At 36.4% G+C, this 17,561-nt stretch overlaps 1 protein-coding gene across 1 annotated transcript; it reads left to right on the top strand.

The window, feature by feature from the left end:
• The first annotated feature begins 325 nt into the window (after positions 1 to 325).
• On the top strand, positions 326 to 14,295 carry LOC143440621 (protein LEG1 homolog). The gene is made up of 6 exons (XM_076927418.1): positions 326 to 626; positions 3,342 to 3,428; positions 4,806 to 4,990; positions 5,462 to 5,562; positions 12,761 to 12,999; positions 14,195 to 14,295. Exons 1-6 carry the CDS (start codon positions 326 to 328, stop codon positions 14,293 to 14,295), a joined length of 1,014 nt encoding a protein of 337 aa, XP_076783533.1.
• Positions 14,296 to 17,561: the final 3,266 nt, after the last annotated feature.

Genomic DNA, 17,561 nt, shown 5'->3' with positions numbered 1-17,561 from the left:
TAATGCCATCAATAATGTACTTTGTAATTACAATGTAGACTGTAAACATTCTAGAAGAATTTTTTCATTAATAAATTACAACATTTAATATCTGACAAATTTCAGCTTGTGTTCAAGTTCTGATACAATGCACTGTTGATGGAAAGATAACCAAACTCCATTATCTTTAATTCTTATCTCCAAGATACACATTTCTTCTTTATTGGCACTCTGCCTCAAAAATAGTACAACTTGCTTATAAAGCATGAGGTAAGGAGGTATCCTGGCTTCCTCCTTCCTTCTGCGACAAAAGCCTGGTCACATTCTTGGTTCCCCGTTTGGCACGATGGCTGTCCTGGTTGACTGGGTCTGGGTACTGGCTGGCTGCTTCTCTGTAGCTGTAGTAAAGATTTCTAATATCTCAGCTTCATATCCTCCTTTATGGGAAGTCAGCCCTGAGCAGTTAAGTGACTACAGGCTGGAGAATGAGAAGCACATAATTAACCCTTGGGTGTTCACTGACAGAATGGGGATGTACAGAGTCTTATTGAAAGAGACAGCCACATATTTTGCAAGATATGGTCCAGGAAATGAACAAAATCTTTTGTGGGGATTGCCTATAATGCTTGGCTGGCAGTATCAAACAGGTAAGAAAGATGCTTATTCTTCTATATATCAATATAATCCTGATGTATTAGAAAAACAGGATTCTCCCTACCTTACAATGCTGTCTAGATTTATGCCAACTTGACACGGGCTGATGTCATCTGAGAGAAGGGAACTTCAGTTGAGAAAATGCTTTTATAAGATCAACCAGTCAGCAAGACTATAGGTCATTTTCTTAATTAGTGATTGATGTGAGCAGGCACAGCTCATTGTGGATGTGCAATCTCTGGGCTGGTGGTCCTGGATTTTATAAGAAAGCAGGCTGATTCCTGAATGAAATTACTTTCTTGTTCTAGCCTAATGTCAGATTTCTGCCTGAAGCTCATTTCCTTGCCTTATGTCAGATTCCTGCCAAGCAGCCCTTCTTCCCCTTTATTTCATAAAACAAGACTGAGCCTGTCTTAGGTCTTTCTGACAAGAATGCCTTCATTACCTGTCATGGAATATGCATTATCAAAAGCAATCTACTTCTCTCTTAGGTTGGTAAAGCTCTGTGAAGAATCTTACCCGTCCTTGGCTTGCCAGCCTATTAATTTAATAGCTCTATCTGGGGGTCCATTTTCAGTTTTAAGTCATGTATTTTGACTGCCAACATGTTGATGTTGTTAAAGACAAGCTTTAACACAATGGGCAGGAATAAAAGTATTTCCAGAACAAAAAGGGCTAGCATGATCAAGCTATATATGCCATTCTTGAAGTTTGACCAAAATGGAAACACTGACATCAAGCCATGGATAATTTTATCAGCAGTATCTGCAGCATCAAATCTCAGCAGAGTAGCATTGTTTAAATTGATAATCTCACTATGCAAAACATCCAGACACTATGTTAAAACATCCAGAGAGGTGTTAGAATTATGCCAAATACCTTGCAAGTGTCTTTAAACTTTTTCCTAATTATAATAACTATCACTGTAAATTTTAGAAGTAACACAAAACTCCATTGGTATTTGACATGACACTTGAAGTAATTTCAGGCAGGAATCTAAATCTTAGGCTAGAACAAAGAAGTAATTCCAGGCAGAAATCTAAATATTAGGCTAGAACAAAGAAGTAGGCTTTAAGCATGAAAATGACTTTGGGCTAGTACAGGGAAGTAGGCTCACATATTTTGGTCATCCTGATAAGCCCTTAGAAACAGTGATTATGGGATGATCACAGAACTTTGTTTATTGCCTTGCTTGTTCTTTGACTATTCGTGTTTATTGTCTTGCTTGTTCCTTGACTATTTGCATCTATTGTATTGCTAGTTCCCCAACCTAGAACTGACCTTAATACTTGCATGTAATTAAAATGGTATAAAAGCAAAAAGGAGGAAGGGGAATGGGATAGGGAGTTTCTGGAGGGAGAGGAATGGGGAAAGGGGAGGACATCTGAAATGTAAATAAATAAAATATCCAATAAAGTATGTAAAAAAAAAAAGCAGGGGTTGAACAAGTAATGAGGAAGAAGCTAACACTCTTCCAAGGTCTCTGTCAGCTACTGCCTCCAGGTTCTAGTCCAATTTGAGCTTCTGTCTTGGCTTTCTTCTATGGACTGTGATCAGTGTAAGTAAGCTAAACCTTTCCTCTTCAAGTTGCTTATGGTCATGGTGTTCTATCACCCCTGCAGTAACTCTAAATTAGATGCACACATATGTTCTTTGAAAACTGATTGTTTTCTTTTCAATCTACTCATAATCATTTTTCTCTTTGTATTTGTCCTGAACCACAAATTCTTCCCCTGTGAGTTGATTGCTTATACCAAACACTTCAGTGACACATAGGCATGAAGACACAACCTTTCTTTAATTAGAGTATTTTTTAAGTAACACCACTCCTTCCTGTCCCCATGAACAGACCAGGGCTATTCATTTAAAACAAGGAGGTGATTATATTGACCTTGATGGCAACCTTAATTAAAATTGCCTGATCATATGCATGAAATTATATGAGTAGTTGTTTGTTAATTGTGATCTGTGCCAAGGTGTGCTTCTTCTTGGAAACCCAACCCTTTCCAGTGTATACACACAGAAGATTGTTTGAGGGCCATATACTGATGTATAAAAAGATAGTTCATTCTGGCTGACAGAAGAAGTAATGAATAGATTGGCACCTGGTGTCCAACCTACTCTGCTTACTCACTGCTCAGCAAGTAAGAAAGTAGAGGGGCAGAGTAAGGCAGAAGGAGAGTGGTGTCAGATTTGGAGGAAAATGAAGATCATTTTCTGATGCTCTGACACTTACATAGTAGATAGTCAACATGTAGAAATACTTCAGATTTCTTCTCTTACTTTAGATAGTAGCCTCATGTATACTGAATACTGTTATGTCTGTTTTCAAGAGGGAAAATAAATTGAGGCAATGTAATAATATAACTTAGAAAATGTAGTCCAAAGTTTTAATTTGATGTTTACTCCCTTTATTCTTTGTGTGATTTTTGACCTCATGATTTTTATTATGAGCTAGAGAAGGCAGTATAATGTAAAGTTATATAAGTAAAACTACCTATAACCTATAAACTAAAGGTCAAAACTCTGAAGTGGCTGAAGAATAGAAAATAATTTGGCTGAGACCGGAGAAATACAATATAAGAAAATGATGGTAAGTAAAATATAAGTAATTTGGAATATTTTGTACCTATAGCTTAAACGCATGTATGTAACAACTTTGAAGACTCATGATGAACAAATACACCTGTGCCTTCCATGTCCTCTAGGTAGGTTAGCTGGTCCCACTGGAACGACAGACTGTGGCAATGAACCTGAAGATACTCTGTGTGTCTCTGTGGACAGTTGGTGGGCTGGTAGGTTGCTTTCAGTAGAGAAATCTTATCTTCATCTCAAAGAATACATTTAACCTGCATTTTTAGAGGAAGAAACAAAACAAATAGCACTGCTCCTTTTTCGAGATGAATCCACTTCATCGTTTATACCAGTGGCCTAGATGACATTTAGCAGAGTTGGCCAGTGAAATGGAATATAATAATGCTTAAGGATATAGTCGGACTTTCCCCAAAGGAACTATAAAGGTCATGGCTTCTAGGCACCAGCACTTTTGGGGGAGCTCAGAATCTTTGAAACCTGATATTGACATGATAATGCCTTTCTTTTTGTCTCAGAAGAAATGTTCTGAATATTGAAACTCACAAACATGCCAAACTACCCTTATAGTTTGTTTGGCCAATCTATAATTAAGGCCTTTTTTTTTTTAATTCAATACTAAAAACAATTTGAATATATTTTCTAACTCATTCTGTATTTTGGTTTGAAATTAATTAACATAGACATTTATTAGAATAATTTTCAGATGATTATAAATGACACACTAAATTAAATTTTACTCTCTTGTAGTGACTCATAAATAGTATGAACCACCAGACACTTTCCCTCACACTAACTTGAGTCATTCTTCCCAAAACACATGAACAGGCTTGACAATAGGTCTTGATTTACAATTTAGTCTGATCGGCTTAGTAATTTGGAATGTTAAGAATCAGTATAAGCCAATTGACTGTATAATTAAAATGCAGGAAGTGGGGTAAGGGGATAAAATCTGAGATGTAAATATAATACCCAATTTAAAAAACAAAGGAAAAAATAATTAAAATGCATAAATCTGCAGGGCTTGCTCCTCTCTAACTAAGAAGTTTGAACCCCTGAAAAGCCTATTAAGTTTCCAGTCAAAAGTTCTTGCTTCAGCGAAACAAGATAAAAGTACATAAAGACATTATGTATAAAAATTAGACTAAGTGGCAAAACATAAAATATTCATTTTCCAAATTTATAATTTTTCTTAATTACTATAAAAAAATTAATATAGACAATACTATACAATTTCACTGAGAACATCTGTACCATTCTGTGAACAATTTGATAGTTTTTCTTTTCTTATTTATTTAATGCTTTGATATAAGATTGTTACACAATCCATTAAAATTACCTTTCTTAAAATATGGTACTGTGACACTTCAGTATTTCTATATATACTCATGATTATAAGACTATTAAACTATAGAGCTGATTTTCCACAATAAATTTTAGTTGATAATTTTTATCATCATTTGGGATTTGTGAATTTTCCTTAATGATTTATGCTTCCTCAAAAAATATGTTTTTTTTGTTTTTTTTTTTGTTTTGTTTTGGTCACTAGCTGTAGGTCTAACAAGCCTTTGTTTTTACAGATGTAAATTATTATCTGAGTGTGTTACCTTTCCTTGCTGCTGTTGATTCTGGAATAACAGGGCTATCACCAGAAGAAATCACGATTTTGCCACCACCCAAGGATCAGATGAAATTTTGTTATAATTTTTCTGGCTGTCTATCTGCATTTCCCAAAACAATGGACAAATGGAGAGACTATTTTCAGGTTCTTTGTTCACGTTTTACATCATACTTCTCAGACATGCCTAGAGACTGCTCTTGGTCAAAATCCTTTGTGATTGTTTTTTTATGCATTATGTACTTTTCTTAAAATGTAAATTGTAAGTTTTTTTTAAACTCATAAGTGATGTAGAAATACAGTGTATTCCAGAGGAATCCACCATTCTAATACACTCCTATCACAAAATTTATCTGTTCTCAATGCAAGTGGAAAAATACCACAAATGACAATAGGTTTGTCAAGTAGAATTCATGGACACTTTGCAGATACTTGAAGCTTATTTCAACATGTTGATATGCTTTACCAAAAAGTACTATTTTTTCCTCTTGCTATTATGCACTGAATATAGCCTGTTGTAACATCATTCTCAGTCATGCTGATGATTCCTCATATCTCTGAGTCTGGGAGAATTTTAGGGAGAGTTGCCCACATAACAATTTTTCCTCTATTCTTTAGTACATGCAGTTGCCTTCTAGTGACTTTGATGGCCTCCTGAAGAAGTTATGGGATGCCCATACCTCATCTTTGGAGTATCCCATCAGTGTCTTTGTAGACAGGTAAGAAATACTTTTGTTTCTGATTTAGTTTGATTTTTTTTTCCATTGACTTAATAGAAATCATGAGCAAAAACAACTTAGGAAAGAAGGAGTTTGTTTCAGCTCACCAAAAGCCAAGGAAAGCCAAGGCAGGAGCTCTAGCAAGAACCTAGAGACAAGAACCTGAACAGAGACATGGTGGAATAGTGATGAACTGGCTCTCTTCCTTTTCTTTGGCTAACTTTCTTGTATACCTCAAGGCTACCTGCTTAGCCATGGTACTGTCTACAGTGGATTGGGTCCATATCAAGAATTGACAATCATAACAGTACTTCACAGGCCAATCAGATGGACACAAATCCTGAATTAAAATTCCTTTTTTTTTCCCACATATATCTAGGTTTGTTATCAACTTGACTAAAGCTTGCCAGCATAGCCTTTCTCATTTTTTAATTTTCTTTTCTAACAATCACAGCTTTTAACCTTAATAATAAAAAACAAGTGTAATCACTGGCGGTTAGGATGAAGGACAAATTTAGAATGTATTTTTGGGAAGGGGGAGAAGAAAAACACTACTGTGAATACAGGGTCTGGGATGTGTGTGGCGGGGAGTAGAAATGGAGACTACAAAGATGCTCACTATAAAGACTCTGGAGAACAGCATCAGAGTTCAGATATAAATTGATTATTTAATGCATAAGTTTATATATATAGTTATTTTGCCAATTAGGGTATCTATATGTGTTCAAGTGCAAATCAGAGTACAACCTGTGCTGTGTAGCAGAATTTGACTCGCCTGTCCAGGAACCTGTTGGGGGAGGCCAACTCCTGTGGAGATTTCTGTGAAGACAGGGAAGCAGCCACTTCCCTGGGCTGGGGTCCTTTGTGTTGTTTCACTGTTATGCTGATGCATGTTATATCATAAACAGTTCTTCAAGACTCTTCAAGGATTTGCAGAAGCCTGTGGTACCTTGCTGTCCATCCAACTTCTTTCTTCACCAGGTTTATGTCCATCTCCATCACACAATATCTGAGAAACAGCTGAGAACATAGCTCAGTTGGCTCAATTACTTGAGATCCTGACCTGGCTTTCCTTCTATTAAAGTATGAAGACATGGTTTGGTTCCTAGAAGTCATATAATAGAGCCCAGCATCATAGTATGTATTTGTCATAGCCATGCTGGGGAGGTAAAAACTAGTGGATCCCTGCAACTGACTGGCCAGCCTAACCTTATGGTGAGTGCAGTCACTGGGAAACCCTGTTCAAAGGAAAAACACAGATGGACCACACCTGAGGTTGTACTCTGGCCTCCACATGCATGTATTCTTCTCTCTCTGTCTCTCTGTCTTTCTGTCTGTCTGTCTGTCTGTCTCTCTCTCTCTCTCTCTCTCTCTCTCTCCCTCTCTCTCTCTCGCCACACACACACACACACATACACACACACATACAAACACACTCACACTCACAAACATACATAGGTGAATGTACTAAAGCACATACATAAAGTCTGAGAAAAAAAGGAATTAAATTACCTTGTGAATTGTGGTAGACAAATTGCAATTTTTGTTATAGACTACTTTTCTACATGTAGAGAATTTTTATATTTCTATAAAAATAAATGAGTAATCAATAGAAGAATAAAACCTTATAATCTTTATTTATATTTGTACTGGTGTTTTACCTGTATGTGTGTTTCTGTGCCTGGTTATGTGCCTGGTTCTCATGGAGGCCAGATAAAAACTTTAAATGTCGTAGGACTGGACAGCTGGTTGTAAGCCACCAAGTTGATTTTGGGAATCAAATCCAGATCCTCTAGGAATCAAACCTGGGTTCCCTGGTAGAGGAGCCTATGCTCTTAATCACTGAGCCATCTCTCCAGGCTCCAGCACAATACAACTCTAAGCACAGCAATCATGAGTGTGCAAAATATTTAAAATTTATAGTGATTGTCGAAGTTTTTCTTTCTAGATATACTTCATTTCTCTCATGGTTTTATATATCCAAATTTCTTGCATTTAGAATGGTCCAAATGTATTTAGAAGGTCTAAAATAGAAAATCATTCGGTTATTAACTGATGTAAATATCAGGATCATATCTTCACTAACTATAGCAAAATATTGTTTTGATCATTGTCGTCTGCTCTTTGAACTTCAGCTTTTTCATCCTTGTCCTTTCCCATAGTCCTAATAAATCTTTAAAGACAATTATTAAAATTCTAGCATATGTTAGATAAAATAATAATTGTGTAATCCTCTTTAATATTAAGAATACTAAAACAGATCAGTACATTCATCAATGTACCACAATTTCAGCTTTATTCCATTCTATTGGTACAGAGTCTGGGGTCATGTCAGTTCAGTTTGGCACTTAATACTGTGCAACTAGTGGATAGAAAGTTTAATGTTCACATTTCTTGTGACTCCCAGATCATCTCCTCTCCCTGCAGGCTCTGCTGCCTCTAGTTCATGGGGCTTACAAGCTGAATTTAAAAGATCAATTCTACTTAGAGTTTTCTCATATTTATAAAAGTCATATTATGTTGCGGCCCGAGCTGCCCCACGTTGGGCGCCAAAAATGTTGCGGACCGCTCTGTCAGTGTTGGAACCCGCACTGCCAAAAGCCTTGGGGGCTAAACTGTTAGAGCCTGCACTGCCCCAAGCTGCTTTGATCCACTGGTCAGGGTTCAGCAAGAGAGAAAGTGAGGACAGACTCGAAGAATGGAGACCAAACAAAGTGTGATTCAATCTCATTTATTCTTCAGTCTCTCTTCCTAGTCCAAGTCCCAAGTCTTGAGTTCCTAGTCCCTAGTGCCTCCAAATTCCAAGTTACTTCTTCCAAGTGCTAAGTGCCTAATGTCCAATTCCAAGTTCTCCCTCCAAGTGCCAAGTACCTAATCCAAGTGCCTAATACTTAATAATCTCTTCTGAGTTCTCTAATCCAAGTGTCTTCTTCCTCAATGCCTAATTCCTACTCCAAGTTGTACTGAACTCTTCTGTCTCACTTCTAAGCCATGCCTTTAAGTCATGCCCTTAGGCCTTGTCTCTAAATCTGATCTCTAAGTCACACCTTTAAGTCACACACCTTTAAGTCTCACACACCCAAAGGAAGATCCTGGGTATCTAAAACAAGATGTTATCAGAGTGTGCTCAGCTGTTGTAGGCTATTGTAATCAAATCTCTTCTCTGGGTATATGGCTCAAGATGGCTGCAAGGATGATAGCCGCCTTCTGTCGGCTCCCCACAATATTAAACCTATAAATATACTTAAACTGCCATAGTGGATAAATAAGTGTAAATGAATGGAACAGAACATAAACTGTGTGTTCACTTCCTTTAATGAGGAAACTCTATCTTCTGGAGATATAAAGCACTGCTACAGCCAGTAAACTGAGCAAAAGGCTCTGTTTCATATTTATTTCTGCCTCACCTATATTAAAGAATGGCTGAGTCTAAGCAAGGCCTCTGTGCCCCTCCAATACACACACACACACACACAGCAACTGACAAAGGCCATGAATTTGGAAGAGAGCTTGGTGGAGTATATAGAAAGGCATGTAGGGTGAAAGGAAGAAGAAGAAAGATGTAATTATATCTCATCCTCAGAAAATAGAAGAAATAATTTTAAAAAAGAAAAAGTTAATTCTGCTTTATTGACACTATTTTGAAAATGCTATGTCAGAAACTTAAATGAATATATTTGTATTTTTACACAATGCCAGAATTTCTTGAATAATAACAAATTTATATGCCAGGCCGATTTTGTTTCTGTAATATACCATGTAATATTAATTTTGCTTGAAAATTATTAGAATGAACAGTCACAGTCTCTTTAACTTTCTATTAATTACTGATATTCATTCTCAGATCGTGTGTTATGTTTCACGTACATACCTATATAGAGAAAAAAAATCCCAATCAGTCGCTATAGCTCCTGAGGAAGGCAATCACTTATCTGGTGAAGGTTTGCAGAAGCAAAGCTGATTCAAATCTCAGGGGAACTCAGGGTAAGGAGTAGGGGCAGTCAATTACTTGAGTGGGCACCTTGCTGAACTGAAATCATGAACAGTTATGAGTTGAGAGCCTGCCTGTAAATCTCATAATGCATGTGGTGTCAGTGGTCTCGCCATCTTCTACCATGAGCCATGAGTTTTCTTTCTTTGATCCTAATGTGAGTAATTTTAACTTTAATGATTTGGGGGTTTTAAGTGTTCAATAATTTTATATGTGTAGTGTTTCTGATATGACTTTGAGATACCCATGTGTCCACGTGTTCTTGACCTAAGTTGGTAAGTCTGTAAGTGGCGATGTTTTATGTATAGCAGTTATTATCAGTCTGAGTCTCATGATTAGTGTTGGTCAAAGGTGATTGCTGGCTACACGGAGAGTATGCAGACTTATTCTGCCTCAAATCTGTACTCAAGATGAAACACACTGCTGCTTTGGAAGATGGAATCTCTTGAAGCAAGGCATAGCCTGACAGGCTCCCATCTTATGTAAAGTGCAATAACTTACAACAAAGCAGTGAAGGACCTGTCTTCACATACCCACACCTAACAACATTGCTGCTCACTACTTGTGCACATACTGCTTTCTGTCCTCTATCCCTCCTTCTCTCTTTCTTCTTATTCCTTAAAAGTTCTTTGTTGCCTCTCCTCTCCTGTCTCCCTTCCAAGTCCTTCTCTCCCTCTACCTCCTGTGATTATTTTGTTCCCCTTCTAAGTAGGACTGAAGCATTTACACTTTGGTCTTCCCAATTCTTGAGCTTCAATGGTCTGTGAGTTGTATTGGGGGTATTCTGAGCTTTGGGGCTAATATCCATTTATTAGTGAGTACATGCCATGTGTGTTCTTTTCTGACTGTGTTAAATCACTCAAGATTATATTTTCTAGTTCCATCCACTTGCCTTCAAATTTTATGAAGTCATTGTTTTTAATAGCTGAGTAATACCTTGTTGTGTAAATGCATCACATTTTCTGTATCCATTTTTCTGCTGAGGGACATCTGCGTTGTTTCTTGCTTCTGGCTATTATAAATAAGGCTGCTATAAACATAGTGGAGCATGTGTTTTTGTTATATGTTGGATCATATTTGGATATATGCCCAGAAATGGTATAGCTGGGTCCTCAGGTAGTACTATGTTGAGGTAGTATGTCCAGTTTTCTGAGGAACTGCCAAATTGATTTCCAGAGTGGTTGTGTCAGCTTGCAATCCCACCAGCAATGGAGGAGTGTTCCTCTTTCTCCACATCCTTGCCAGCATCTGCTGTCACCTGAGTTTTTGATCTTAGCCATTCTGGCTTCATTTGCATTTCCCTGATGACTAAGAATGTTGAACATTTCTCAGTTGAGAATCCTTTGTTTAGCTTTGTGCCCCATTTTTAAAATAAGGTTATTTGGTTCTCTGGAGTCTAACTTCTTGAGTTCTTTGTATATATTGCATATTAACCCTCTATCAGATGTAGGGTTGGATCTTTTCATAGTCTGTAGGTTGCCATTTTGTCCTACTGAAAGTGTCCTTTGCCTTACAGAAACTTCAATTTTATGAGATCCCATTTGTCTATAGTTGATCTTAGAGACTGAGCCATTGGCCTTTTGTTCAGGAAATTTTCCCCTGTGCCAATGTGTTTGAGGCTCTTTCCCACTTCTCTTCTATTACATTCAGTGTATCTGTGTTTATGTGAAGGTTCCTTGATCCACTTGGCTTGAGCTTTGTATAAGGATATAAGAATGGATCAATTTGCATTCTTGAGCACCCTCATATAAGCAGATGGGAGGGGAAACCATAAAGGAGAAAAACATTTGAAATGTAAATAAATAAAATAAACAATAAAAAATAAAAACCAAATAATTATAAAAATAAAAGTGCTTTGTTGCTGTTTTATGGTGCTTACCATTGAAGCAACCCAGAGCCCCATGAATCCATGATAAACCAGTCCTGGGAGTTATACCTTTATCCCATGGCCTCTCTTTAAATTTTTATCTTGAGATTGTGTTTTATTACAGTGACCCAGCCTGGCTTGTCTTGATGTCAACTTGAACATACTACAGTGTAGACTTGAATTGCTTATCCTCCTGAAATGCATGTGGTATGATGCTTTAATTTACCTTCTGGAGTAGTCAAGATGACAGTCATCTGTCACCAAGCCCTGTTATGGCCAGTCTTCTTTAAACACACTTATACAGTTAGCACTTTCTATTTTATTTGCAGTTTTGTGTAGTAGCCTTTGAAACCTCACCATGGGAAGACATGGATTAGCTTCTGTGATCCTCATGCTGTGTGTAACCAGTGTGCTATGGATAGAATTGTTCAGTGCTGCTCTTCGTGTTGATATTTAGAGCTTACATTTTGTGGTTGTCATCACTACTTATATTGTGGCTGGCTTCTTGAATATATCAAATTTCGAGAGAAATTTAGAGATTTATAGTCTCAAAGTCAGGTGCTATTGTTGTTTTTTTTTCCTATTAGAAAAGACAAAACAAAGAATTTTCTTTTCATTTTTTTCTTTTTCTTTTTTTTTTTTTTTTTTTTTTTTGGATTAAAGGCCTGCACCACCAAACCCAGCTTTTAAACTTCCTTTAAGAACAAAACAAAATATGCAAAACAAAAACTAAAACAAAACAAAAATCCCAAATCGTATACAGTTTACAACTTCCAGGTTGCAGAAATTACTTTTGGTCTCTTTATCCAAGGTCAACAAGTAGTAACAAGTAACAAGCATGATACATTTATCTGTTAACATATTCATTAATTCATTAATTTGAAAAATGGATCACATGTATCCCAAACTAACAACTGAAAACAGCTCTGGACACTCTTATCTTCCTGCTTTGCATGGCAATTGTGAATTGCTAGCTTGTGGCTTTAGACCTTGCTTGAATTTGTTGTTACATAAGTGGACTGTAGATTTCAACATGTTTTCACATGTTTACTTCATGGGTTTCATGTACAGTGTGCCTAAGGAATATCATACATGGAAAGTAAAATATTAAAAAGAAGTAGTTAATTGGATCAACCTTTGTAGATTTATATTTTATTTAGCTAGCTTCACAAGTCCTGAAAGACAAGCCAAATTCACTGTATTCCCAATCTTCTTTTCAAATTTTAAAACAAAAATAATGTTTGTGTTTTATTTATTTATTTATTTTTTGGTAGCAGATGATTTTTGCCAAGTGATGTAAATTCTCAGGAAATAAGATGCTTTGTTTATTTGTCTTTTAGATATGACTACTATTCTGATAACGAAGCAAATTTTGTGCAAAACTGGGCTATTGCTATACACTACTTAACTGCTGCCCGTCTTCCTACCACCCTTAGTAGATCACACAGATTTCAGAGTTGTCTGCCTCCACGAATCCTTGTGGATTCTGACATAGCCCCATTTATTTCTGACTTCACTCCTCTTCAGAACAACGTCCTGATAGTACTCAAACTTCTTGGTTATACTGATAGACTTTCAGGTAAAAATTTTAAAAGTACTGAAATAAATCAGAACTATATAGATTGGAAAAGTGTAGAAACTACTTAGAGATATATCGTCACGCCTGCTTCCATTAAAACCATTTTGAGTTCCTATGAATATATTTTGGATTTCTTTAGCAGTAATTATTCTTGAGAGATGGTAAAAACAATCGATCAACCACAGTTTTTAAAATTTATGACCTGTCCCTTATTTGGATGCCATATTGAACCTTGACATATGTGATATGAAATGAAACATGTAATATAAACACATGTTTGTGTATAGTCATTATTTCACCCACAAAAACTTTTGTTTTTAATCTCTTCTATTTTCCTCTCATGTCTAAAGAAGACAAAAGAATTTCAAAAGAAAATTTGCCACCATTAATGAAATCACTATCCAACTGAGTCATCAGATGGTTTTAACCTAAAACTACTAGTCAAGAAAGACGTCCTTTGCCCCATAATCGCAAAAGCCAAATGAAAAACTGGCTTCATGAACTAAGTGTTTGAAAATTACCATGTCAAACTTGGTTTACACTTGTGCCCTGGGATCTTAAGATAAACTAAACTTATATGCTACTTCTACTTTGTAAATGGAAATATTTTGAGTCTCTAAGTTATAAATAAAACAAATTATATATGAGTGAATTTTGTTCAAATTTGTGGAAAACTTTTGTAATAGAATATCAGATCTACCAAATACATTGGTGCCCCAGTGCAAATGATGTCACTTCTCATGTCACGTTGGTTGTAGTGTGATGCTGTCAGTCAGCAGGTTACTTTTCCTCACTTAATGAACAGTAGCCCAGCTTTCCATTGGTGGATATTATTTGGGAGATTTATATTAGAATCATATTCTCATAGACATGCAGTATTTTCTTTAATGAATTTATTATAATTATGGAAATTGTTGTTATGAGGTTTGACTGACATCACAGGATCAGTCCATGTATACCTAATTTCATTATTTATGACATAGTCACTTAGAAAGCATGATACTAAACTTTCAGGTTAGGTATTATAAAACTGTTAATAGTATCAATGAATCAAATATTATTTGTATACTGATGATTTTAATGTTACTTGATCAAAAGCCAATGAAATAAATGTAATCAATGGATATTAAATAATGGAAGTAAGAAAAGTTTCAGGGGTTGACAAACACTCATATCTATTTTTAATCTTTTCTAGGATCATTAACTCTGACTATATGGGAAAGTCTCATGAGTACAAAAGTTGCACGGGAATTATTTTTAAAAGCTTTGGAAAAGATCCTGGGAACATCTCCTTAAAACATAAAATTTTTATTGAATTGTGAACAACTGCATTTGATCGCAAGAAATTAGAAGTAATTAATATGATCACGATCACCTTGACCTATGATTTGGGTTTTTTTTTCCCCTAACGTTCATTTTTTAGGATTGTTCTGCGTGTATTTATAGTATTAAATTTAAATTAATTTTTCACCACAACTCATACATTGTAAATTCTTCATTACTTAAGATATAGATACTGGACAATGAGAAAGAAAATATTAAACTGACATTAAGCTTGTATGGCAGTGTTGATTTTTAAACATGGAATGATATATCTTACTGGTGTTTAACCGAAATCCAGAACATTTTGAAATCCAATACTGGCATTCAACTTAAATATTTCAATCTCATGAAGCTTAATTACAAATAGAGTTCACCTACTTAATCAGGTTTGAACTGTGTCACCAGCTAGAGACTATATGTTCAAATACATAAACCAGTGCAGGAAATTTCACATTCAAACTATAACAAAACCATAAGAATGATAGTGCAAAAAACCAAACATTCTGTCAGAAAGAAAAGAACAGCATCTCGGAGACTGAAGGAAACTGCTCTCTAGGGAGAGCAACAGAAAGACACGTGTCAGCTGCAAACTAAACATGAAGATTTTCTGCCTGTTGTGTCATGTGCCCATCTCTTTCCAATGAATGTTGATGCCTCTGATCTCCTCTAAGATAGAAAAAGTCCTTTCTGTCAGCTAACTCCTGACTCCTGACATTTTGACAATATTACCAGACTTGAATGTTGTTTTGGTTAGAGTTTCACTGCTGTGAAGAGATACCATGGACAAGGGAACTCTTACACAGGCCATCATTTGACTTATAGTCTCAGAAGTTTAGTCCATTGTCATGATGGTGGGAAGCATGGCAGTGAGCTGTGCAGGCAGACTTGGTGATGAAGGGGCCAAGAGTTCTATATCTTGATCATAAGACAGACAGGAGACTGTGTCCTGCCGTCAGCCATCAGGAGGCTCTGATTCCATACTTTAGCATAGGAACTTCAAAGCACACCCCCGCAGTCACTTCCTCCAATCATGCCACACATTCTCTAACATAGCCACATCTCCTAATATTGCAAGTAGCTGTGGGCCAAGCATCCAGACACATGCGTCTATCGTGGCCAAACCTATTCAAACTACCACATGTCACTTGGAATAGACCTCTCATACGTGATCAGAAGCTGATATAACCCACAACTGAAACTGTAAGACTCTGATAACTGAACATGGGATCTGAATCCTATCTTTTGTCCAGGTGACAGTATGGCATTCTATTCTTTGTAATGGTTATATTATCATTATATTGCTAGAGTTTTTTCTCTTTCTTTTCTTTTCTTTCTTTCTTTCTTTCTTTCTTTCTTCCTTTCTTTCCTTCTTTCTCCCTTTCTCCCTTTCTCCCTTTCTCCCTTTCTCCCTTTCTCCCTTTCTCCCTTTCTCCCTTTCTCCCTTTCTCCCTTTCTCCCTTTCTTTTGCACAAATACATCCCAGTGTATTCTACCAACGTGTAAGTTAAAATGGCTCTAAGTGGGGATTTCAAAGATGAGGGAGCTAAGATAAGTCCTGGGACAAGAGTCAATTCTTCTAAATCTCTCTGTTGTTTGAAAAAGGCTAACATACTTATTTTTTCCCCATTGGCTTCGAAACGCTCATCATTTTCCAAAGGGATATCATACCAGTGAGTGTGAGAAGTCCGTTCTGTCAACAAGGGACAATCAATACCAAGCCAGAGATTAGTTAACATCTTTTATGTCTAAGACTTTGATGTCTTTAGAAAATAAAAATTCTCAGAAAAAATAAAATTTTTAATAACCAAAATTATGATTTGTATCAACCTTGAGTAAATGAGGCAATGACCAGGGCTTAAATAAAACGGACTCTTGTGCATAATTTCCTACCACCAACATCTTCCAATTTGATAAGGACACTACAACCAATAAAATAAAATAAATAAAATAGGCTGTGTTTATGGAGCCATTTAAAGAGCAAAAGGACACTTTGCATAATTTATTTAGTTGGTTATTGTCTAATTTTTGCCCCTTCTTGAATGCTACTTCACATTCTATGATACCACTACCACAGGGTGTTAGGCACTAATCGTATCTTCCTCTAGCAAGTAAAATGATCACACATCTGCAGAACAAAACCTTCACATTGCATGAATATAGATAGTTATATAATAAAATAGTAAAATGATCACACATCTGTGACACACTTCTGCAGAACAAAACCTTCACATTGCATGCTTATAGATAGTTATATAATAAAATAGTTAAATGACTCACAAAAGAAAGAGACCCAACAAATACTTTTGTCCCTGGCCCTAAAGAGAGGCAGTAAACACTTATGCTACTGTTGTCTAGACTTCAACCTCACCCACAAGACAGAAATAAGCACAGAAAACAAACACTGACAAAAGGAGCATGAGTGACCAGGAGAAGTAACCAGAAAGATTAAGTCCAAACTGTTAACAACACACACAGGCAATTGGAAGATAGGAGCTCCTCACAGCACAAACAGAGGCATAGATTTATTGTGACTGTCTTCAAGGGAAGAGCCTTTGATATACAGGAATTTTCTTTACAGGGGAGATCTTCATTTACATGGATTGGCAGTTTTAAGTGACAATTGTTTTAATAACATAATTTCTGGTGGCAAAAAGCCAGAATGAATAGATATGTTGGTACAAACAAACAGAAACATGACGAAACACCCAGAAATATTTTTCCTTGCACAATCTTTATTTGTATGTGTTGTGGTATATGTGTATCTTCATAATGTGTGTGCATATAAGCATGCATATATGTGTGTATGCATGTGTGTGTAAGCCAGGGCAAATGGAGTATCATTCTTCAGAAGCTGTCCATCCTGTGTTTTGAGAAAGCATCCTGGAGCTCACTGATTAGGGTAGGCTGGCTAGCGAACAAGTCCCATGCACTTGCCTGTCTCTACCTTTCTAGTATTGGGATTACATGTGTTTGCCATAGCTGATGCGCTGGTATGTTACTTTGGATGTGGGTACTAGGGATTGGATCCAGGACCTCTTCTTTCTCTTGGGTAAGCACTTTACAGATTGGACTATTTCTCAGAACCTAGTATAGATTTCTTTTCAGTATGTCAAATCTATGGATTAAAAGAGTAATTTGCTTGATCTCATAACAACTGAAATTTCCTCGGGTCAAAACTAGGGCCACTCTAGTTAGTTGCAAAACTATTAAAAATTGCAGTTGTGTTTGGTGCCAAGTAT

Source organism: Arvicanthis niloticus, chromosome 30, assembly GCF_011762505.2.
Source record: "Arvicanthis niloticus isolate mArvNil1 chromosome 30, mArvNil1.pat.X, whole genome shotgun sequence".
Taxonomy (NCBI): domain Eukaryota; kingdom Metazoa; phylum Chordata; class Mammalia; order Rodentia; family Muridae; genus Arvicanthis; species Arvicanthis niloticus.
The sequence above is the reverse complement of the archived record's forward strand: the minus strand, read 5'-3'. Positions and strand labels throughout refer to the sequence as shown.